This window comes from Malaya genurostris, chromosome 1 (genome assembly GCF_030247185.1).
Source record: "Malaya genurostris strain Urasoe2022 chromosome 1, Malgen_1.1, whole genome shotgun sequence".
NCBI classification, from domain to species: domain Eukaryota; kingdom Metazoa; phylum Arthropoda; class Insecta; order Diptera; family Culicidae; genus Malaya; species Malaya genurostris.
The window spans coordinates 62,652,548-62,678,943 of record NC_080570.1 but is presented as its reverse complement, the minus strand read 5'-3'; the positions used below and the strand labels follow the sequence as shown (position 1 = coordinate 62,678,943).

The following is a 26,396-nucleotide window of genomic DNA, read 5'->3' as shown; positions in this document are numbered from 1 at the left end:
TGCAGATATTTTTTGCGACCGCGCTTAACTAGGGCGTATGTAAATATATCACGGAACGACCGAAATTAGCTCTGCGCCTAATTCGTATTACTGTTTATGAATTAGTTGATTTTAACAACAATATTTTCAAAATATCTATAAAATTAGTTAAAATTGAGAATTTACTTTGCTGAAAAAACTTATATATTTAGAGAATGTGTTTAGTTGGCGAATATTCTGGACACAAACCAGCAATATTTCAATCCAACACGAAATTCTCATTGACAACTAATTTTGTTATTAAAATCAGAAAATTTGTTTCTATTTATTTATCACCATTATTACTGAAGGACAGCACAAAGAAAACAAAAATGAAATTGGTTTTATTAACAAGTTTATTAGCCAAAAACTCATGAGAAGTGTCAAACCAAACGATCCACTAAGGTGAAATGTAGCGGAATGCGCGAATCGCGTTTTTGATCAATTATTCAAAAACTAATTTTCGAAAAACCAAAAACACTTAAATTTTCGAAATCAAATTTATTACAACTAAGTATTCCTATAATTTTGAAATTTTGCTTTGCCGAGCCGTAATTGGTTTTTGAAATCTATAAACGGTAACTGTTCCGTTCCGTTGTTATAAAATTTTAGCTGAAACAACCGAAATTTGAAAAAGTTTACATCAACTTTCCCGCATTTTTTTATTGCTTACGCGCTGCTGTTTCGTATCGCGGTGGTGTGAGAAATACACGGTGGGCAAGGTGGCATTATATCGTGAGCAAAAATTACACATCAAATAATGACGCGAATTTATGCAGCATTGGGTTTTGTGTTGAAATGAAAACGAGTTGAATACAATAAAATGGGTATTGTAAGAAGTCGTCTATTTTCTAAGTAACTGTCATTTATAATGCTAAAAATGTCCAACTCTGTTGAGCTCAATGCATTGATGTTGCTGAAGCAATAATGTTTGGCTGTGTAATATCATTGAATAGGTATTATTTTACACTGTAGCAATTTTTATACCAAAACTAAAACTTTAACTTTGACAGGCTACTGAATGGAATACATACAAGCCTAGTATTATCGTTCATGTAGAATATTTGAAAATATAACTTTTATATAACTACTGTTTGTGAACTACTGGCAAAAATATCAAGAATACTTGAATGTTCTCTTGTCTTCAATCGTTCTTTTGAAGAAGAATCCATGCTTGCTACTAAACTCAGGCATATACAGCAAGTTAGTTAATACATATACATATAACCTCATGTTAGTCATTCATAATTACTCGTGATTCATAGCTCTAGTGTAATAGTAATCACTAACAATAACGATTGAATTAGCATATATTCAAAGTGTGAAGGATTCAAAAATCCATTACGTCCAGTCTTATTTACAAGTTAACATAACGAGAAATAAGCCCACTGCGCTCAATCACTGAGAAAAGTTCTGGTTTCTATGTGTCGGTTTTTCTCGTTATGCTTTGTGCGACGGTTCGTTCAACTGAAGCGGATAAAATTTTGCGCGCATTTTATAACGCTACATTTCACCTTAAAAAGCTAAAAAGGACAGTCTTGTAGAAACTGCTTGCAAATTGTTTAGATGTTTTACGCACGTGTTACGATATAGCCATATTTAAATTTCTAAACCGATGTACAAAAATGCCGTAAACTCTTAGTGGAAAGTGTATTTATTCAGAATTTGTGCGCATTTGAAGCGATTGTGTGTAGTAATGTTTTTACGCGGAACAGCGAAGTGAGTATCGAATGTTGCACACTAATTGTACATGCTAAATGATGATTCCTGTATCTTCCAACCTTCCAATGTACTACTTATATTCGGTTTTTGTTTTCTGAGTGCTCAAATTTATCAGTTAGAGAGTCGATTTCGCGAAGTCGAATGAAAAAAAAGCGATTTAGAAGAAAAATTTTCAAAAAGAAGTTTATGTTTCGCTTATTGCTTTTTCTTCAATACAACATCGTATTTATACCTGCCAATATAGAAAAGATAACCGCGACTGAAATTTTTTTCGGTAGTAGTGTACCATCTAGTGGCTAGTAGTCATTACGGTGTTAACGTTTTTTCGGTGACAGAACGCCATATAGCTGCAATTCAACCAATTCAACCATTTATGTTGATTGAAAACAACGTTTTATTTCTCTAATTCAACTAAAAAATTAGTTTAATGGATATTAAGTGTGCCTTAGCTAAGAAATGACAGCACGTTTAATTGGTGGATTCAACTAAAAAATACCCATTTCAACAAATATGTTATTATTATTAAGAGAATTTGAATTAAAAAATCTAAATTAGCAAAAGTAAGATTTTTTAGTTGTCTCAAAAAATAACTAACTAAAATCAGAAAATCAACAAGTTTTTTCGCCAAAATGCTGAATTCGGTCTTTCCGTGTAGTTTATACTGCGAAAAGGATCTATTTGGTATTTTATTATTTTGGTTAGGGAGCGACATTATTTCGTATCGCGTAAGATTTTTTCGTTCGATTGATAATTGATAATCGAGTGACATCTTGCTAGTTTTACGGCTGTTGAAAAAAAACAGAATAAATGTATGAACTGATATCGAACCTCCCGACCGGAGTTTCTCGAGTTTCGAAAGAAATTGTGTATTTTAGTAGGAAGCACATATTAAAACAAAACACGATAAAATTGCAACGTATTCTCGGTAGTCGGTTACCCAGAGCAATAAGCATATATTATTCGAAAATTTACTATCGAACAACCCCTTCCTGTGATGCATGTGGAAACGCAGAGGATTCCTCGGTTTCTAGTAGCAACATGCATTGAACTAACAATCCTTCCTTCCCAAGTAGATCTACATTCGGACGTGGCCAGTGTCGGTATTGATCAGCATGCAGGGATCAATGCAGTTTACATAATGTGAAACTACGTGCTATTCCCAAGCAAGTTGGTTCAGAAAAAAAAACATTTTGCAAGCTTAATTGGTTCTGATCAATAAGTAGCAACACACGGGCAGTCTCTAATACTAATACTAAATGCTATGGAGCAATTCCATGCGCAATCGGCTGACTAATTGGCACGACCCCCTTCGATTTTCATGAAACTTTACATGTATGTTCGTTATAGCAAATGAAGTATTTTTCACTGGTCTAGAGATTTTTTTCATTCAACACTAATTTTTGAAAAGAGCGTATGTGTTTCTGGCTACGTTATTTTCAAACAAATATACTTAGATTTTTCGTTAAATCAAAAATAAATTTATTTTCAAAATTCTCATCAATTTTACCGTACGATTTTCTTAATTTTATATAACAAAAAACGTCAAGTTACAAGGAAAGTATCATTCTCCAAACTACGTTCAATGAAAAAGCACATAGGAAGCTTCTTCCTAAATACAGTCATTTTCGAGATATATGAGGAACTAAATCGAGAAAATTGATTTGCGAATTTCAAAAATTAATTTTATCTTTGATTGGACAAAATTTTTTCAATGTATATTTTTTTAAAAAGTGCGATTGACTAGCTACAACTTTTTCTTAGACATATTTTTTGTAGAAGTTATAGATGTCTAGTTATAATTGTTCGAAAATAATGTGGCTAAAACACATACGCCCTTTTCAAAAGTTTAGTCCTGAGTGAAAGAAATTCTTAGACCAGTGAAAAATACTTCATTTGCTATAACGGACACACATGCAAAGTTCCATGCAAATCAGAAGGGCTCGTGCCAGAATTTTTCCAATTCTGGGCGATTTGGTGTTGAATGTTTGTCGAAAAAGTAATTGAATTAAAATCAACACAAGTTTCGAGCTATGGCTCATTTCATAATATATCTAGCACAATTAGAAAAAATCGTGTAAACTCACGTCTCTATAGATGCCCATAAAGGGAGTGTCGCAATTCACGTAAACTTACATCTCAGAGTAAGTAAAAATTAATCATATCACGAACTTCAAAATATTCATTTTTAGATGGTAAAAGATGCAATACTCTGTCATCAACCCAGAAATTACGGCATGCTTGAATTTACGTCAAGTGAAAGTTTCATTTTTTCTTATAGTGTACTGGAGTAGACTAACTGCCTAGCGAACTGTTAAATATGGTAGTGAAACAATGCCAGGTGGGGGAAAGAACGATGAAAAAACGCGACTCTGCTCAATAATTCTATAAAAACCCAAGCGAATATTTTCAATGTTAGTATTTCTTATGTTAATTTACCGTAGAATCGATTGATGATTGTTAGGAGATTTGCACTACCATTCCCATTTTACTCCAATTTCTCTTTTTCCTGACTTCACTTCGAAAATTTATTATGAAAAAATTAATGGAAGGTACTTCTGACATCACCAGAATCAGAACGACCGCAAACAAACTGTATTCTGTTTTACCCCCAGTCATCTTCTTCCATGAATTTATAGAAAAAATAGTTCTACTGATCGATGTTTGAATCGTGCTAAATCGTTTTACAGCAATTTTCTCACGAAAATAATTTTATGTTGAATTCAGATTTACAATATTGAAGCAGATCAAATATGACCTATCAATATTTGTCTATATTACGTAGAAAACTTCAGTGATCCAAACACACATAATGGGAATAACAGTACTAGCCCGTTGAACCCCATTTACCCCAATTTATTTTATAAGTTGTATCTTTCTTTCGCATTCCGATAGGAGACTTATTGCGGTTGATTAAAATCGATTGATGTTACAAAGAAAGACCTGAAAATACAATTACAAATAGATTCAATGACTATTGTTATATCGTTTTACCCCAATTTATTTCATAAGTCGTATTTCTGGTTAAACTTTTTTTCGCATACCGGAAGGAGGCTGAATGCAGTTCATTAAAATCGATTGATGTTACGAAGGAAGACCTAAAAAGTAGAGCACAGATAGGTTACTCATTACTCGTATTTCTGGTTAAAAATAACCAAAGAAAGTTCACCCAGCAATACAATTTATAAAATGAAGGGTAAAAAAAGGTTAAACAGGCTGACCAATATTGACAGTTCGTATTGGATCTGGTTTTGGATTGCAGAATAATATTTATCAAAAGACTCAGATATAGAATAAATTGGGGTAAAACGGTATAACAAGGTTCGTGCGGTCATTGAATCCATTTATAATCTTATTTTTAGGTCTTTCTTCATAATATCGATCGATTTTCATCAATCGCGATTAGCTTCTTTTCGGATTGGGAAAGAATATTAAACCAATGATATGACTTATGAAATAAATTGGGGTAAAACGGGTTAAACAGGCTACCACTGCCATTCCCATTGCATTTATTTGAACCACAGATGTTTTGTTCGCAATTTGAACCAGACCAGAGTGAAACAGTCAAAGATTTGAAAAATCGCATACGTTTTTTTTCTGACGCAGATTGTGCAGAGAAATCGCAAAATTAAGAAACTTGAAAAAATTTGTGCAAAATTAAGAAACTTGAAAAAATTCCGTGCTCCGAACAGGTATCTGAACATAGTGAAACACATATTTTGGATTTAGTACCTTCCTGTCCCTAATTCTTCTGGCCGAAATTAGATAATAATCAGCAAAAGGTTGTTTAAATTGGGCCCAACAATCACAAAATAATCTCACTCCATAACAGATCGGCTGAAAAGTTAGTATCGTTTCTATGAGAGGGCGCCACTAGAATTAAATCCATACCATTTTCAGTTAGAACCAACCTTCAAAAAATACGTGTATAAATTTGACAGCTGTCTGATTATTAGTTTGTGAGATATTGCATTTTGAGTGAAGCTACTTTCGTTATTGTGAAAAAAATGGAAAAAAATTTCGTGTGTAGATGATACACTACTTTTTGATGAAAAACGTTCCGCCGATACCAAAAAATGGCTTGATGAGTGTTATCCAGACTCTGCACTGGGCGAAGCAACAATTCGTAAGTGGTTTGCAAAATTTCGTACTGGTCATATGAGCACCGAAGACGATGAACGCAGTGGACGTCCAAAAGAGGCTGTTACCAATGAAAACGTGAAAAAATCCACAAAATGATTTTCAATGACCGTAAAGTGAAGTTGATCGAGATAGTTGACACCCTAAAGATATCAAAGGAACGTGTTGGACATATTATTCACTAATATTTGGATATGAGAAAGCTTTGTGCAAAATGGGTGCCGCGTGAGCTCACAATCGATCAAAAACAACAACGAAAAACCATGCTGAAATTGAACAAATTGGGCTTCGAATTGCTCCCTCATCCACCGTATTCTCCAGATTTGGCCCCCAGTGACTTTTTCCTGTTTTCAGACCTCAAGAGAATGCTCGCTGGTAAAAAATTTAGAAGCAATGGAGAGGTCATCGCTGAAACTGAGGCCTATTTTGAGGCAAAGGACAAATCGTACTACAAAAATGGTATCGAAAAGTTGGAAGATCGCTATAATCGCTGTATCGCCTCTGATGGCAATTATGTTGAATAATAAAAACGAATTTTGGCAAAAAAATGTGTGTTTCTATTAAACAATACGAACTTTTCAGCCGAACTGTTAGAATGCACTTTTTCAAATTTTTTATTAGTCATGACAGCTGTAACAATTTGTACTGTTAAAGAAAACAAAAAATGTTAAGCTACACGTGAGACTGTTCAACTCTGTAAGTTTTTAGTCTGATAAACTCGGATTTTCTATTCAACACGAATAAAACGACTGCAGATGTGGAACTTTGATAGTTTTAGGAAACACATATATCGGTATCGGTCCCGGGTTGGCGGTTCAATGCATAGGGCACTGGTCTTACAAATTAGTTGCCGTATGTTCGAGCCCTGACCTGGAAGCATTCGTAGTGTCAGTAGAATCGTAGCACCAGCCATGCAATGGTTCTGTACACTGTGGAATCGGCTGCGAAATCTGTTGAAACAGAAGGTCAATGTAATACCAAGGCTTTGCTATATATCGGTAAATTATTTACTTCCCAAAACCAAAAAATTCAAAAATTCGTTAGTCAACACTTACACACGAACGATTGAGATATCGCATATGTGACGAAGAAGCTGTTGAGATATTCGGGTATTATTCCAAAGTCGGATGTTTTTTTTTTGTTAATCGCGTAAATAAAGATACGTTTTTTTTCAAGTTTCAATAAACACTACCGTTCACTACAAAGTGTGTACAGTTACTAGAAAATGCAATAGGTTTTCAATATGATTTCTCCTGCATAATTTCATAACAGTCTAGACCGCACTCTCACATTGTTCATTTTTATTTTGGCAACTTTTCAATGTTTTTATAGCGTGAATTTCAAAAGGAAACATTATCTTCAAAAGACGAAATTAAACTTGAAGAGTTAGTCATGTAAGCTGTAATCTGGTAGCGTCGTAGCACGTGCAATATTTTCTTGATAATTTTGACAGTTCCAGCATCCAATCATCAATGCAATAGGAACGACTTATCACCGGGGGCCTCCATTCATTATTCTTTCTTTCTGCCCGTTACGATCCAATTCACAAATCCACAATAACACAATCACGCAATCACATCAAAACGGTTAACCGCCTTCCGTTAACCGGCTAATCACTTCACTAGCAGTGTTAGATTCGACAAGGGTTACTTCCACCTACCTAGACTTAGTAGACACTATTCACTGCGCAGCCTATTGACTCATCTACGGTACTACTATCATCTCGATCGGATTGGACCACCTTGGAGATCAGTTCCGATGCGAAAAACATCCGTTCGGTGCCGATGCTAGGCCGTATCTGCCGTTGAACTACCGGCACTAGTGCCGTATGATGAGTGAAAGAGTTTGTGATGGATCTTGTGTCTTAGTTAGGGCATTATCTTGTTAGTACTATAAACGGGAAACAAGATGCGAATGATCCGGCTCCAGTAGTCAGTCGTTTTAGCGTCCTCAGCTGGAGCTAGTCTTATCAGGTTTGAAAATTAAAGACACACACCGACACAAGCAAACGCCATTTTTTATTTGCGGTAAATCGTCAAAACAGTGTCCCGCGGCAACCGAGGCAGAGATGTCCGTTTGCGGTGTCAGTGTTTCCTGATTGGCATTTATCACCTTGTTGACGGGAACTGCTAGCTTAGAGTTAATCCGTAACTCGAGATGACGACAGATTCGGCCTCCGCACCGAAACTGGCGGGTCGTCGATTTCTAATCGACCATTATTCAATTCCGTCGTTGATTATTTACTGCATTTTGATGAAGATGCTCTGGAAACTCGTTTCAATTTCAATAAATATTTTGCTTGGACATAAACTTTTGTTTACTTAAGGTGTCCAAAGCAAATTCTCCGACATTCCAGATAATTCCTGGAATACGAAGATTGCTGGATAAGTTTTGATATATGGCAACACTGATTCCAATACGTCAAACCTGTCATCTGCAAGCCATAGTTGATGGTTTTAAATGGTATACATTGTCAGAACACTTTACCATTTGAACTTTCGTATACCGGTAGCTTCAGCAACTTACTTACAGGCAATCTCGACCAATAGGATCATTGAGTTTATTTAAAATATTTCGATATATAAGCCCAATTTGCAGATGTACAACTAATATATTCAGGTAATGTTAGAATAAATACCTCTCAATCTTTAGAGAAGTTTGAAGACAAGTGTTATTTTAAAGAGTTACCAAAATCTTGATGTGAAAAGGGGTATCGATCCGAAAACATTACGGATGGATTAAGCTAGTTTTTTTTACGGAAAACAGTACATTTTGCGTAAAAACAAAGAAAATACAGTACATCGACTTTGAAAAATTGTACAGAGAGTACGACTTTTTTCTCACAAGAGTGGCTCAAAATCAAAAGCAAATAATTATCAGATGATTTATTTTGATAATCTCAACAGTTCAACAAGAACTAAAAAAAGAACAAATTTATCATCAAACATTTTTTGCACAAAACTTCACATTGTTTTTATTTTGTGAAATAGATTTTTTTGGAGTGGTAATTATACTTTTTTTTGGTATGTGTGCATATAACTATCTATAGATTTAATTACTAGATATTTAACAATGTGTACGATATGTGCATTTTTTTATCTATGTGAGCTGATAATATTCAGAATAAGGCTCGTTTTCAGCATGAATTGTCAATCTCAGCGAAACATCGTTATTTTGAAAAGATTAGTAGTGAAATGTGAATCATATTCGACTATTCTCGAAATATATCGGTTTCCGCCAGTTTCCGAGCGCCTTGAGACTTTACTACAATAGCAATGGGAAATTTAGTTGATTTAAACCACTCGGTGACGTTTTAAACTTCAGCCATTTCATTTCTATATCCGGCTTAGGAAAGTTAACCAAAATTTGTGAGTTATGGCCAACAATTCAACCAGCTGTTAAAATTATAGGCAAAAAGACCATTTGGCAAGACCCTGGGCATAATGTATTACCGACTAATAACAGTGTACAAAAAGCTTCGGCATAACTACACACTAAATATACTGAAATCACGACGAATTTACATTGTTGCTTCTGTGTAGTAAAATAGAAGAAATAAGTACATGCACGTGAACATGAAATATTTGATTTTATGAAATTTTAATCGAATGCAACATTAATAAAGTTTAAAATCAAAATTATAGATTGCAAAATTTGAGCTAAATTAGACACAATTTAGAGAAAACCCTTTTTCATTATCACCCTAATACACATGCTAGGCTATGTTTACCATGTGCGGAAAAATAGCAGAACTTCCGCAATTTTTCTATAAATCAATTTGTTCATCACTAAAATATACAAATAGATAATCTTCCAGTAGTTTTACTCGATGAAAATTCACATCTGAATAGATTGAAAAATAGACTCAAATACATCATTTCAAAGGCTTGAAAATGCCTTCTCAAGACCGTATTATATATCAAAAATCGTTAAAAAATTCTGGATAAGCATATTTACCATTGTCCAAAAACCAAGGATGGCTTTTATCGTATCAAAGAACGCTCACTGACAACTCTTCAAGGATTGAATCAGTACCATCAAGGAGAGACGGATATCATCGCAGCAAAAAAACCCGGCATAGCTCATTTAATATAGAATCGACACCAGTGTGAGAGCGAATTTCTCTCGTTGACATTTCTGAGAATCAATGGTTAGCACGCTGCTGTGGGGATCCTCTCTGGAGCAACAAACAGTCGCTTATTCTCGTTTCGCGATTCTATACAGGCAGTTGATAATTGCGATAGAATCATTTTACTATTGCCGCTTATTCTAACTATGTGCATATAACCTTTGTATAAGTTGTGTCTATGAAAATGTCTGTGAATGCTCCACACAAGGGTTTTGAAATATTGCAACCTAGTACGAGAATCATCAAGTTGAATCATTGATTCGATTTTCAGCGATAATTGTCAACTTGCGATTCTCTCTTGGGAAATTCCACACAGCACCGTGAAATACTCAGAGTATGAAGAGGAGCGAAGAAATGTAGCAAAATTCTCTCACGGTTCATGCATTGAGAGACTCGAGTTCTTGTAGCATCTTCTACCGGATTGAAAATGTTGTGTACAATATAGATAGCAATATAGAAGCTTCTGTCAAATTTTCGGCAATCAACAACACTGTCCAAAACTATCAATGGCAGAAGAAAATATGCGAATCTAACAAGTATAAGCCTGGATGCAATATAAAATAAAGAGGATCAAGTTCTCAATTTTAAATGCCGTATTTTAGTTCAATTATACTAAAATTTAAAGAACAGCTCCAGAAAATCCATATCGTTAAAGCGATATGAATCTTTAAAAATCGCTGGTCGTTCTGCAGCCCGGAAGATTTTTTTTAGCCCGGCTACTTCTAGACCCAAAACTGCCAGACGAGGCCCTTGCAGGTAGTAAACAGTACGCAGTATTTGGATCAGAAATACAGCACAATACTATTAAATACAGTACGAATGTGAGCGTTACGAATGAGTAGTGTCAGAGATATAACCGGATTAACCAGAATACGAATAACATTGGCTATCTAAAACTAAAACTGTGCTATTTTAAAGCACGATAACTATAATAACAATAACGAACTTGTAACGAAATTCATGGTGAAAAGTATTTCATTTTATTTTGACGAGCATGAATCGCATGATATTATCACAATTATTTGATAATAAATATTCAATTTATAACGCCAAAAATTGTAATACAGTTCAATTAAAAATGTTTGTTCGATATTTACAAAGTGACTTTTAAAACAGACGGGTGGGTAATGTCAGAGGCATACCTGGATGACGTGAATACGAGAAAAAACTGACATGTTTCATGTACACTTCCGAATGTCCAACAAATATCGATAATCGTTCTCATAAATTGATTGGTTGTGAGCCTGGGTTCTGGACCTGGAATAGAATTTTGGATCTGGATTCTGGAACTAAAAGCTGCACTGATTCTGGAACTTTGCACCACTAAGTTTGTGAGTACTGAACCAGTATATGAAAATGACACTGGTTGATACCAAACCTGTATATAATATAGAGTTATTTATGGTTATTTCATACTACTGAAAATTTTATCACAAATTACTGACCATAATTCCGATGACATGGATCGAAAATTATATTGTTATGTAAAGTAAAACAAGAGATAATCACGATTGAGTTCTACCCATTCTTGTACTGCAACATTTTTTAAAAGGCTTCCCATATAAAAGTAAGACGTGTTCACGTCAAAATTACCGTCAGAAGTATATTCAAGATAAGTACGCAGTAGATGAACCATTCTAAATCATAATAACTGTAGTCAAAATATGACAGATATGATTTAAATTCAGTACAAACATACTCGGTCGGCTTCCAATCGAAAACGGATATTAAATTATTCTCGTTTCCACACTCAACGACTCGCTACCGTAGAACAATACTGTTTCCTGACGCACTCATCTCAAAAGACGATTTGGCTCGACTTCTGTGAGTTTCGTTGGAGGCACCTGCCTGTTCCTCTTGCGAATTGTATGAAAAATTTCCTATAAACGTTTTTAACATAATTTCCTCTGTTATATGAAAAATACCCTCCAATTTAATGAATGAATGGTGTGATGAACAATGAAATATCTGGCACCACTTGCGTATCCTGAAGTCACCAAAACGCATTCGAACGAATACACAATTGAAAACACAAGAAAAGTGCGCGAAGATTTTTATTTTGAATCTACCAGACTATTGCTTACAAAAAAGGCAGGATTATCACTTACAAAAATTACCAAACACGATATGATTTCGCTCTGGATTCATTTTTTCACTAGAGAAAATTTTTGTTTCAACTGAACATCCATCGTTTTGTGTTCTTTGCCATTAATGTACGGACAATTCAAAGATGTTGGTATTCATTAGTTAATCTAAACACAGTTTTTATCAAGCGATTTGCTGTTATAATCAAGCGATTTGCATTCATTTTGTACGTGATCTTATAACTATTTCAAGTTTGTTTGTATCACTTCATCATTTTTATTTAATATAAGATAGCTATTGGTTGAACTCATGGAAGAAAAAACAGTCTAACATAAAATAAAATTTAATTTGGAACTCCAATAGACTTAATGAAATGATAAAGAAGTTTCATGAAAGGAAGGTCACGACAAGCAAGAATGTCGCAAACTGGGACATTGGATAGTCTACCTTGGGTACGCAAAGAATTTATTAGTTGAGATCTGACATCACAATACTCCACGCATGTCCAAACGACATGATCAATATCGCGGTAACCTTCGCCACAAGCACAATGATTAGTCTCGGAGAGCCCAATTCGAAGGAGATGTGCGTCTAACGTGTAGTGATTGGACATGAGTCTGGACATCACACGAATGAAATCTCTACTCACATCCAGTCCCCTGAACCATGCCTTAGTCGATATTTTAGGAATAATTGAGTGCATCCACCGACCCAGATCATCTTTACCCCAAGCTTGCCAGCTGGCCAGTGTTCTTTGGCGAGACGCGCTATAGAATTCGTTGAAAGCAATCGGTCTCTCATAAATTCCACCCTCAAAAGCACCACGTTTGGCTAGAATATCGGCTCTTTCATTGTCTGGAATGGAGCAATGAGCCGGGACCCAATATATTGTGATTTGATAATTATTATTCAATATGACGTTCTGGCACTGTTTGATTATGTCCAAGAAAAACGATTCCTTTTTGCCAGCAGCGTTTGAGTGAATGGCTTCAATTGCACTCAGACTATCTGTGAAAAGAAAATAATGGTTTGGAAATAATGTGACGATTACACTCAAGCTATAATGAACTGCTGCTAACTCGGCTATATAAACAGATACAGGTTCTTGAATCCTAAATGAGACCGAAACATTATTGTTGAATATACCAAACCCAGTAGCCTCTTCAATTCGTGATCCATCTGTGTAAAATATTTTCTCAAAGTCAATATGCCTGAACTTACTTGTAAATATTTTTGGGATTTCCAACGAGCGTAGGTGATCCGGGATTCCACGCACTTCGCGTTGCATGGATATGTCGAAAAATCAAGTTGGGTCAGGGACATTTAGGAAGCTGACACGGATAGGAATATATCTTGAAGGGTTGATTTCCTGTGACATATGGTTAAAATATACTGTCATAAATCTTGTTTGAGATTGGAGCTCAACTAGCCTTTCGAAGTTATTCATAACCAGAGGATTCAGTAAGATGTGAGTTATTAGCAGTCGCGATGAAAAATTCCAAAAACGATCTATTAATGGAAAACTTCAAGACTTGTATGTGTCGAGTGCATGCTGCCAAAAGCAACTCGCAAACAACGATACTGAATTCGCTCAAGTTTGATGATATGAGAGTTTGCAGCGGAACGAAAGCAAACGCATCCATATTCCATCACTGAAAGTATCGTTGTCTGATACAACTTTATTAGATCTTCCGGATGAGCACCCCACCAAGATCCTGTTATTGTTCGAAGAAAATTTACTCTTTGTTGGCATATTGATATCAGATACCTAAAGTGTCCTTCCCACGTGCATTTGGAATCAAACCACACCCCAAGGTATTTGAAAGTCAAAACCTGTTGGATCATTTTTTCCATCATATGAAGCTGAAGCTGCGCAGGATCATGCTTTCTTGAAAAGACGTCCAGTTCTGTTTTCTCCGCAGAGAATTCGATACCCAGATGAACAGCCCAAACGGACAATTTATCTAAGGTATCTTGCAATGGTTTTTGCAGATCAATAGCTTGGTTCCAGTAACTGAAACCACGCCATCATCTGCCAATTGTCTTATCGTACATGGGGTTACTAGACAGCTGTCAATATCGTTTACATAGAACTTATACAGGAGCGGACTGAGGCATGAGCCTTGCGGGAGACCCATGTAGCTAATTCTGAATGTTGCCAAATCGCAAAAATACATGCATTTCTCTGACAAAAGGTTGTGCAAATAATTATATATAATCGCTTTAAAGTCCATGTTGATGGCTTGTCTGAAAGAACATCAATGGAAACTGAATCAAATGCTCGTTTAATGTCTAGAAATACAAATACCATTTGTTGTTTTTGAGCGAAGGCAATTTGGATGTCAGACGAAAGTAATGCAAGGCAATCATTCGACCCTTCATTTCTACGGAAGCCGAACTGAATACCTGACAACAAACCGTTCGAACAATTTTCTGATGCAGGACAACATTGCAATTGGTCTATATGAGTTGTGATTGGAAGCTGGTTTCCCCGGCTTTTGAATGGCGATAACTTTCACTTGCCTCCTCCAGTCAGGTAGAACAATATTTTGCTCAAGAAACTTGTTGAACAATTCCAACAAACTTCTTTTTGCAAGGTCGGGCAGATTCTGCACCAAGTTGAATTAAAATTCTGTCCAACCCAGGAGCGTTATTGTTACAAGACGTGGTTGCTATGGAAAATTCCATCATTGAAAAGGGGCTATTAATGAAACTATTATTTGAACTCCCTAATAATGCTATGCGTTGGAACAGAATATGGACAAACTTTCCTCGCAAAATTAAATATCCATCGGTTCGAGTATCCCTCACTCTCATTTTCTACGTTACGATTCCTCATTCGTCTGACCGTATTCGAAAGAGTGCTCATTGAGGTTTCTCTTGACAAACCTTCGACAAAATGTCTTCAATAGCTACATTTCTTGGCCCGAAGTATGCTCTTGTATTTGGTTTCTGAAGTCAAAAATTTTTCAAAATTCTGAGGAGTTCCTCCTCCTCGTTTTAAAAACATCTTGAAGGCATTTTGTTTCGCGTGCTTAGCATCTGAGCAATCTTTGTTCCACCAAGGGTTTGGAGGCCTTCTGTTAGATGGACCAATAATAGTTCATTGTGTTTAGTAACATTTAATGAAAAAGAATCTATAATTAACATCATAACACAACTTCATACTGAATTTATTCACGCGCCACAGTGTTGTTCATATATAAATGGAGATTTCAGTATGCACACTACCCATTGATAAATTAAAACATTATTAAACTTTTTTGAATCAAGTTAAATGAGGCAATCCATCAACAAATCACCAAGATACGTTCTCAAATTAGGTCCGAAAATTGGCCTGCTAGTTACCGGAGAATCCAAATAAAATCTTTCTATACTATACTGAACACACCGCACGCATACAAAAGCGACTATTCAACGAGCGAATGGATGAGACTTTCACCCACTCACTACTCAAACATCTTCACCAGCCTACGAGGAATACTCGCTCACAGGCAGGGGTTAACTAAAGCAGAAATTTGTGTAAAATGTTCAAAACGACGAATGTAACAATTAGAGATTCGGTTTGTTTACTTTCTCTTTCGATTATTTCGGTACTCTTAGCAATCCTTCTCTTCAATTATTTACCGATAATAATAACTAGAGCTATCATATTGTAATCTGCACTGAAGGAATTACCGAAAAAAGCAGAAACATTTCGCAATAATCGAAAGAGAAAGTACACAAAGAGAATCTCTCTTTGTTACATTCGTCGTTTTGAACATTTTATACAGAAATGTATTCGGGCATATATTCATAGATTCCCTTTTGTGCGATGGTTCATACTTCGCAAATCGGACGAGAGGATGACATCATTCACGCGCTGTTACTACTACTTGGCTCGTGAAAACAAAGGTCAATTCAAACCAATTTTTCAATGGCATGCAATTGAAATACTTAAACGACGTTACCTCATAAGTTTAAGTTAAAAGTGTCCTAATCGATTGGTTGTTAAACTATATAAATTCATCAACATAAGATTGAGTTATAAGCGTACTATTTTTTTTAAATTGACACCCAGCCTCGTATTGCAAAGAGTAAGGCATTTTTAATGCCAAAAATCGACTAAAAATTTGCTAAATACATGGGATACTTCAAAAGAACCGGTAACCACGCTGATTCGGTGCTTCAATAGCTGAATGATATATAAAATACTCAAGCGAACACGGTATGCCGCAGACAGCAGGAAATTTCAAAAGCGACAATCCAGCGAGCGATACAATCCAGTCATCACCTCACTGGACGAGCTACTTGTTTCATTCACAGGCAAGCACCAACTAGGCAAAGCAATCACCCTTATTCTGAATAACGGCGTATTGGATTTTCGATCGAATATGGTTCGGTCGAATCCTAGCCAAATACAAATTATAATACGGAGTACTCCGACAAATTTTCAAGGACACATTTTGCATCGTGCGGTACATTGTCATGATACACTGTCAGAGTGACAATGTACTTTAACGAATTTCCTATAAAACTAGCAACACTGAAGGGTAAGAACAAGTTCACTATAGTTACTGTTTATTATAGTGAAAAATATGTAAACATATTACTTACATATTTTGATCCTTAGGAAAACTATGGAGCGAAATTTCGGACGACCCTGTTCGTGTGTCACATTCCTTTACTAAGCAACTTCTCACCATTACGAAAGCTTCTCGGTTTATTAGCCGGCGATATTTAGACAGATTGTTGCAGTTTAATACAGCAACGATAAACAAACAAGCTTGTTTTGCACCGTAGCAACTAGCATAAAGCGTTGCCAGAAACGATCTCCTTTCACATTTTCACACTATCGCAGCGAAAGGGAGATATTTGCCAGGCTTACTTGTTCATGCTGTGAACCAAACATAGGCGAATCGTTTATATGGGACTTAGGGGTATTATTATTTGTATTTGTCCTAGCTACCTTTGATTTTGCTAGCGTTATTGGGAATACGAATGAAATACGATCGTAAAATCGATATGACGTTATTCAGAATAAGGGCAAATATTTTGCAGAATATGTTTATAGATTTCTCTTCATACTACGCAGAACGATGCGGTGTTTTTATGCATGACGCAAAGCCTCCTATGGCGAACAAGAAAATGACATCATTTTGGATAACTGGGATTGGTGGAAGAAAACATTGGTCGATTCTAGCCATTTTTTTTTTCAATAGTATGCTATTGAAATACTGAATCGATGTTGCCATGCATGTTTAAGTTAAAAGTTTCCGAATAGATTGGTTATTAAATTATTTCAATCCCTCAACAAATGCCTGAGTTATTAACTTTCAAAATTATGACAGAAAAAGGTAACGCGGCTATTTTTGAAACTTTTAATTGACACCCGGCCCCGTATAGTAAAGAGTGAGATAATTTTAAGTATCATCGCACTACTAGGTGGATTAGGCACATTTTTCTCATATACATTTGCTTTGGCTCTAAGAGGTAATACCACTAAAACAGGGTGGCAAGTGACCGGGAAAACCGGGAAAAAGTCGGGAATTTGATTTCAGCGGGAAAAACCGGGAAAAAGTCGGGAATTTTAGTGAACACCCGGGAAAAATATTACTAGCTCACCTATGAGTAACAGTTATTAGCATAATGATTTTTTTCAACAATCGAAAAGTAAGAGACAATACCCAATAAAATAACTCATTGTCTATTGGAAATTGGGCCAACACCCCATGTCTCGTCCATCGATTTTTAGAGGCTTGCAGGTAGTTTTAAATCAAACAGGAAGCATCAGAGTTTTTTTAACTTGTTATGAATAATAGCATAATGAAAGCTCATTTTGAAAAATAAGGATAATTTGGATGCTTCAGTTGGATTTTTATTAAACTTTCAAATAAGTATTCAAAACATCTGCAGAATTTATGGCATAATCTCAAGGTAACATAAGGAAAATTTTTAAGTTTGCTGATAATTACCCTTGTTTCATAATAATTTGTCTCAGTAAGGTTATCTTAAGACAACTTGTGTTATGCTTATATTTTTGTGAGATGTCAAAAGGACTCGCAAAGTTTGAAGAGTTGAAACTGATTTCTGAGAACCAGTATAGAATCTTAGAAAGATTTAGAAAATAAATTGATTTGTTCAGAGAATCTATGTTTAATTTTTTTTTTAAAGGTCCTCAACTATTCCATAGTAGGATCACAAGAACGTTGATATTGATGTAGATGAAGGTGAATTGAATTTAGTTTGAGCTTTTGGAACTTCAATGAAGTAATGATTTAAATTATTTACGGCTATATCTATATTTCCCAAAACAATTTCAGGGTTTCGATAGTATTCTAGTCGATTAGTTCTAAACTGGTAGAATACCTTATGATCAAAAAAGAACCGGAATTTTCATTTTAAAATTTCCGCGCTTGTCCAATCGGTAAACTTTTATTCTCTCAACGTTGGCAACACTTTTATACACATTCTGTCAAATTTTGACGCATATCGTACGATTAGTTTTGTTTGGCGTCTATACAAAGAAGTTGAAAAATTTTCGTGTGGCGATTTTTATAATGGATTCCAAAAACCGGGAAATTGAAATCGGCAATTCACTTGCCACCCTGCTAAAAGAATAGTTCGAAAATTGTTATAGCGTCGCGAAAACTCGAAGCTAATGCACCTATTTTAATGTTACTCTTAAAATCGAACAGAGACAACAGAAATCACTCTAACTGAGATGGTTTTCGTATACGATTTCATACATTTCTTATAAACAATTGCTTATTTTGGGTTCTCGACCTTTGAAAAATCGGGAAAAAATATCTCAATACAATGAAACATCGTTGCACTTATCCGATTTTGGCATTCAGTCTTTCATGTGATGGATTAAAATGTTTAACATTTACCACTTTGTATTTACGGAACCGAAAGCCAAATCCGAAAAAAAAACTTAATAGCAGTGTAAGACCTGTTATTTGAATCTTATATTGCAAAAATCAGTTCAACTATCGCTGAGAAAACGATGAAAGCTTTATTCCGGTGTTTTTTGAACACCACTTCCGTAACCGTAAATTGAAGGCTGGTATAGCCAAAATAAGTTTATGTGATCTTCAACTATCAAGACCAGTAATAAAAAACAATTTACAGGCTAATTTTAAGAAATTGGCTTATTTTAAAACCTTTACTTCAAGAAACACATGCTTGCATAGCCAGGCAAAACTTCACCAAAATAAGTCCAGACCGACTTTTAAATTATTGTCAAATTGCTTCCTAAATAGCTTACGAAATTGCTACGTAATAAAAGTTATCACCATAAAAGCGCTTCAATTCCTCTAACGTACTGGAACTGAGAAAGCAAAGCCGTGTCGTGGTCGTGAATGATAGCGTTAAGCCCACTCATCATATCAATGTGTGAATTCTTCCTTATCGATGCTCATGATGGCGGTCACGGCGTATGCAAATACTACCATAATACCTTCATTATTTTTTCGTTGTCATTCATCTCGTTTATGGCAACCGCCGAACACTGTGGAAGCTTACTTAGCCGAGTGAAATAACTGGACCCGAATCCGGTGGAGTCATTTTTATTCCAATTATTGCAGTTTGTTAAGTCTTCTTCATTGACGTACTTTAATCGGTTGCTTAGCTCGAAACATGTACAGCTCATAGATTTGCGAGGTAATTTCACCACAGTCGTGACACGTTTTTGGCACCCACCATCGTCGTCATCGTCGTCGTCGTCATCATAGTGGTGGAGCGAGTGTTTCCCAAAATCAACTTTTGCAAATGCACATCAGCAGAGCGCGACTTGACAACACGCCGGTGGCGACACCCGGATGATAAAACAAACTCAAGATATATTAAAACAGCATTGCTCACGCTACAATAGTAAATCACATTTATCTTCATTATGTGTGTGAATGTTCGTGGCGAACCCTTGGCATCGGTACGGATTCACAATTTCGGTAGAGATTGGTTATGCTTGCTAAAGAAATATAGTGGCATATTTTATCACAGTTATCGTCTGATAATGGTTCATCTGTAATTAGGTCGTAAAATGTCTCCGTCGTGACAAAAAATAAAATATAAGACAATTTCGTACCGGATGTATTTTATCGTTATCTGCTCAAACGTCAAACGTTCAAACCTTTACTTGATATTTCAAATCTCCTTACTTTAAACAGTGGCAGTTCTAAACCCCTGAGCACTTTCTTCTTCCCATTCGAGAAAGTCACGCTGCTTGCATTTCAATGTCATGGCTCATGTCGGTTACAGTTGCGTTACTCTGCACTTCATGTCGTTGGCGCATTGTGCCAAATATAATTACCCTTCGGTAAAGATGCAATTTTTCCAACACCGTAATCAGTTCATCGAGACCTACTAACGGTACAAGAGCTCGAGCTTCATCTTCAGGAGAATTCACCAACAATGGTAGTCAACTCAGTCCGTAGCGCACCCGCAAACAGGCCGGGCGATCAACCAATTGATTCCGGTTCTATAGATCGTCAGTATTCGTTTATCCGGCCGTACCCATTTTTCTACGAAATGTACAACCCAGGATACAATCCATACCTGCCTTACAGTCCGCAGCACCCGGGAGCGGCCGGAAGACCGTTGTATTCACTGTACCCGGCGGCCGACATGTCCCAGGGTTACAGTTCCAAATTCGGACTACCAACTGGATCCGGTTATGGTGGGGCCAGCACCGGCCATGACTCGTCTTACGAGATTCATCATCATCATCCTGCACCAATTCATCCGCGACCACCGCCATTCCACATTCCACGTCCGAAAGCGAAGAAAGGAAAAGGAGCTGCTCTTTCGGCACTAACTCTGCTTGCATTTTTGTATTTTTTAAACATGCTGCAAAATTGCCTAAAGGAACATATGGACACTATGAATCCGACTGTAAGTATTCTGTACTATGATACTAGTTTAAAGTAAGTCCTGTTTCAACGTGCAGTTTTTCAAAGGTCATGGTAATGACAGCCGGAGCCACCCGTCGGAAGGATATTGAAGATGTATCATTATTGAAACCGGATGGAATGGTTGGTGGATACAATGCCGCCAACAGACACGAGGCGATTGACGAAAGGTTTCCTACCTTTTCAACTGAATCAGGTGGAAATCGCACACAAGCTGGATCAAGTTATTGGAGGTTACTCAACACACGAGAACATAAGCTGCGAAAATCTGTTGCCGAAGGGAAGCAGACAAGTGGAAGTTCAAACGATGAAACTGTCTACTTCGATGATTGATGAGATGAGGTTTCGCTGTTTGAATGCTCTGAGTGAATGGAACGTATTTAAAACTTTTTGAATTGGAATAGTTTCAAATAGAATAATGAAATAATCATAATATAATACAAAATATCTTGTTAATTTAAGTTTCACTAAATGCATACTAGAGAAAAAATCGTTTTATGTTCATACATGCTTTATAACAAGAAACTAATTGAAAAAGATAGTTAACGGAGTTCAACAGAAAAGTATCTCTCGTAGTCAGGACTCGAACAGCTGAACTACTAAACTATTCTGAAGATTTGGGAAAAACACATCACAGACATAACCAAAAAAAAGCCAGATGCCTGATCGGATTTCTTAGTACGATTATTTTTTTGACGAAAACTGTCGTTAGATAATCAACCATTTTTTTCAGATGAAAATTAGTTTACTAAAAGTTTGCGAAGTTTTACCGTATCAAATTCTGTTAATTTAAAATTCAATTGATATGAATAGCTTCCGAGTTCTTTGAATAGTATACTGTCTGTCTGGTGAAAATGCCACAATGCAACCGACAAAAATGATCACCAAAAACTCATTTTAAATCGGACAATGTTGAAACTTTCTGATAATAAATACACTTACTGTGTTTTTGCAAACTTCATTATATTGAATATCAGAATTTTCGTATTACTGATTCCTAAAAAATAATAATCATAATTTTTTAACATAAGGAGTGTATCGAAAATAAGCTATCCACAATTTTTTCTCTCAAATTATGATAAAAAACGATATTTTATTCAAACTAAAAATTGATCCTTTATTGTACGAGGTTAAACTTGAGCATAATGAAAACCGGATGAAATTTAAGTTATTCCTTCACGAATTTTCGAACTTTTGATCGAACGCTCTTCATCAAGTTCCGGACAAGTGTTGCATCGCATTTCTTGGACGCTTGAGCCCATTTTTTTTTGAACTCCTGCATGTTCCCAGCTGCCTTGCCGGTCTTCTTGAAGACCCTCTTTACAATTGACCAGTAACGTTCGATGGGTCGAAACTGAGCGCAATTTGGTGGTTTGATATTTTTCTCAACGAAATTTATAACCTTTTCCGAAAGCCAATTGAGAGTGGTTTTGGCATAGTGAGCCGACGCTAAATCCGCCCAAAACAGTGGAGATGTACTATGCTTCTATAAAGGCAGCAATCTCTTCTGGAGACACTCGATAGATTTCTGCATCTATAGTTCTGGTAGAGTATAAAAATGGCTCACTTCAAACCACAGGAACATATTACTTGCCATACCAGTACCTTTCGACCGAATTTCTCCACTTGAATCGACCTGTCCGCATCGCTCACATCCTCCTCAACAACGACAGTAAAGTATTGTGGACCTGGAAGGGTTTTTGAGTCCTTCTTTATATAAGTCTCATCGTCCATCAAAACGCATGCATCCGGACTCTACAAAAGACGCGAATACAATGTCCGGGCCCTTGTTGCTGCTCACTTCTTCTGTTCTACACTTTGTTTCGAGATTTTCTGCTTCTTGAAGGTCTTCAGGTGATTTCGCCTCTTGATACGCTGGATCATTCAGACACTCGTTCCTACTTTTTTGGCCAAATCACGTGTTGACATTGATTTGTTCTTCATGATAATAGATATCACTTTCTGGTCCAGTTTCGGGTTGGAAGAACCGGGTTTTCTGCCTCTTCCTGGTAGCTCATCCAAAGAATAGTGATCCCCAAACTTATTAATAATGGTATTAACACTGGCATGATGAATTCCAAACCAATTTTCGCATAGTAATACCCTTCTCACTTAGCCATGTGTCCAGAACCTTAATTTTCACCTCCTTTCAATACGCGACGTTTTGAAAACGCAGAATTTCAACCGCACAAACAAGTAAACAAACGAAAGCTGCCAGTCAAACCGCACAGCATGCTGTGATCTGATCATAAAAAAACCATCACAAATACATGCGTACAATACAAATGTATGTGGATAGCTTATTTTTGATACACTCCTTACTGGAATGGTAACCTGAATTCTATTCCTAAAAAACCACTCACAACCACTTCTACAACTTTTCAATTTATCACTAAAAAACTACAAGGATCAGCCCCATAGGGTTGTTCGGGCCATTGATGTGGAACAAGGCAACCAATATTTCTAATGATCGACATTTTTAATCACTCGTCACACTTTTGAATCCGCAATTGCAAAAGAGTCTGCTTAGATTGATCTTTATTAGGAACTAACATCGAACACGTGAACTCAGAATATAGACTCTATTTGTCTTAATTTGTATTTGTTTTGTAGCCGACAAAATTACATCAATATCCCAAATGTATGCAATATAATTTTTTTACATACTTGCGAGACGAATTTCGCTATTTAAGCTTATCTTCGCCAAGCTTGTGTTCAAGTTTTGAATGCAAGCGGTTATTTTTATAGCGTTAAGTTTCTCTACCATTCTGCGATTTCGGTTGAAGCGATCAACTTTTTCTCATTATCAATCGAGTTCATCTTATATAAATTAGAAATTAATCTTAAGTACTCAAAATTTACCCTGGGGTAGTTGTCAATTCGCGTGCTTCCAACAGCTTCGCTTTTGCATCGATTGAATAATCAGAGCGATGCTTTCCCTTTGATATATTGCTTACTTCTTCAAAACCGTCGTCTATGGCAGGGAAATCCGATATGCCGGAGATTTGAAATATTTCCAATCAAATGATGAAAGAATATTAATAATTGACAAAATAGACTGAGCTGTAAGTGTTTGAAACCTGACCACATTTCTACGTGTGTTTTTCCTTGATTTTCTGATTTGCACCCCTATATAAAAAATAAAGATGTGTTCCACATCAAAATGTATTTGTTCTAAAACATGTAAATCATCTTTTCTTGTAACAACTAAAAAATGCAATAACAACCAAACAGCAATAGATTTTTTAAAGGTTAGTCAACCACAACAAATTTTCTAGAATATTTATCACTTTCACTCTGGATGCCATGGATTCTGGCAACCACGTAGAAACTCTATACACTGACTGTAGTAAAACTTTCGACCGTATCGACATACCATCTTTAATATACAAACTGTACAGATATGGCATAGAACACAATCTAATTCAATGGCTCGAATAATATTTATCGAAACGTGTACAAGTAATATATTGATTTTAATTGGTTCTTTTCGGCAAGCATTAACTGAGAGAGACGAAAGATATGAAATGAAAAGACGGATAGGTATTCTAGATTGAATCAGTTATAAATTTAGAACGGAAAAGCTAAACTAGGCAGGCTCATATAGGCATGATCAGAAGAAAGAAATGAATTCTATTTTACCTTCTACTTCAGGGGGTCGAACACTAAATTCGAGTCCCCAAGTATGGTCGTGTAACAAGTGTAGTTCTTCACCACAATATGCTACTGACACCGGCTGTTTTTTTGCACTTTTGCAATAACTTTTCTCGGAGATGGCTGAACCGATTTTCAAAAACTTAGATTTAAATGAAAGGTCTTGTAGTCCCATACAAAATTCCTGAATATTATCTGGATCCGACTTCCGGTTCCGGAGTTATAGGGTAAAATGTGCAAAAAAATGTTGTGCGTTCCAACTTTTCTCTTAGATGGCGCTACCGATTTTCACAAACTTAGGTTCAAATGAAAGATCCTGTGGTCCCATACGCAATTCCTGAATTTCATATAGGGTAAAGTGTGTTAAAAATTGTATACCATCACTGAAAAGGGCGAAAAACCATAAAAAGTTTTCTAAATCGACCTCAAAACTTTTCCAATTGATAGTTTGTATCAGTAGACGGTCGAACAAACCGATTTCGGTTATTGTTTTGATAATCGAAGAAAATTATTTTGAAGAATATAGGATAGTATGATTGATATGAGAAAGGCATCATTACACCACTAGGTGGATAAAAACAAGTTTTTTTTTATTAATGACATTACTTCATTACTATCGCAATTAAATTTTTATGTACCTTGCCGTCCATCACGAGCACGGAGATTATTTTTGGAAAACAAAATAGAACAAGTTATGCAAATAATATTTCAGTCAATCGAATTATTCGTCACTATAATCAAGTTTGTATTCATCTTGACCTAACTATGTCAAAAATAAAAATAAAAACCCAACTTTATCGGAGAAGTAATGCTTTGCTTCTGCCGTTTTTTCCAAAATTAAAAGCTTTATTGCGAAAAAGTGCTTACAGATGTATTATTCAAAGTATTGTCTGTCGCGTGCGACAACTTTCTCCCATCTTTCCGGTAATTTTCGGATCCCGGTTCGAAAAAAGGAGTTCTCTTTTGCGCTATCCATGAAGCAATCCATTTTTCCAACTCTTCGAAGGATTGAAAATGTTGATCTGCCAGGTCGTTTGCCATCGAACGGAATAGGTGGAAGTCAGAAGGAGCGACATCTGGAGAATACGGCGGGTGGGGCAAGACTTCCCATTTCAGCGTTTCCACGTACTTTTTTACCACTTTTGCGACGTGAGGCCGAGAATTGTCGTGTTGGAGGATGACTTTGTCATGTCGCTCTTGATATTGTGGCCGTTTTTCTTTAAGCGCGCGACTAAGGCGCATCAGTTGCGTGCGGTAGCGATCTCCTGTGATGGTTTCACCCGGTTTTAAGAGCCGGTAGTAAATCACACCGAGCTGATCCCACCAAATACAAATCATAACCTTGGCGCCGTGAATATTCGGTTTATGATTAGACGGCGCTCAATGTTTCTCGGTTTCAACTCGTACGGCACCCAGTTTCCTTCTTTCTGAATCATGCCCAGGGCCTTGAGACGTTTTGAAATGACTTGACTCCCAACGATACGGCAAGCTCTTCTTGGGTTTGGCACGAATTTTCATCAAGCAATGCTTCTAGTTGTTCATCTTTGAAGGTTTTTTCTCTTCCACCACCATGTTTGTCTTCGACATCGAAATCACCATTTTTAGAATGTTGAAACCACTCCCGACACGTTCTTTTACTCAGAGCAGCATCACCGTAAGTTCGATGCATTCGATGCGCTTCAGTTGCATTTTTTTTTTCGAATGGTAACAGAAAAGTAAAACTTCCCGCAAATGGCGAGAATTGGGCACATAAATAGACA

General features: G+C 36.3%; 2 protein-coding genes across 3 annotated transcripts in view; one reads left to right on the top strand and one right to left on the bottom strand.

Annotated features, from left to right (window-relative positions):
- The window catches only part of LOC131440263 (beta-alanine transporter), a 44,031-nt gene extending 36,285 nt beyond the window's left edge, over window positions 1-7,746 (bottom strand). Inside the window, exon 1 of one of the 2 annotated variants that reach the window (XM_058611382.1) lies at window positions 7,538-7,746. The gene's annotated coding sequence lies outside the window, so the exon portion shown is untranslated. The remainder of the gene's footprint in view (window positions 1-7,537) is intronic. The other variant, XM_058611381.1, reaches the window with a different exon arrangement.
- Window positions 7,747-20,139: 12,393 nt separating this feature from the next.
- LOC131437052 (uncharacterized) lies at window positions 20,140-22,009 on the top strand. The gene is made up of 2 exons (XM_058606142.1): window positions 20,140-20,965; window positions 21,031-22,009. Exons 1-2 carry the CDS (start codon window positions 20,486-20,488, stop codon window positions 21,313-21,315), a joined length of 765 nt encoding a protein of 254 aa, XP_058462125.1. The 5' UTR covers window positions 20,140-20,485; the 3' UTR covers window positions 21,316-22,009.
- The last annotated feature ends 4,387 nt before the right edge of the window (window positions 22,010-26,396 follow it).

What these genes read in the sequence shown, in the direction of transcription:
- LOC131437052 (XM_058606142.1), top strand. Translation starts at nt 20,486, where the DNA reads ATGGTAGTCAACTCAGTCCGTAGCGCACCCGCAAACAGGCCGGGCGAT. An exon ending in TGGACACTATGAATCCGACT is followed by an intron (nt 20,966 to 21,030) that starts GTAAGTATTCTG and finishes AGTTTTTCAAAG; the next exon opens with GTCATGGTAATGACAGCCGG.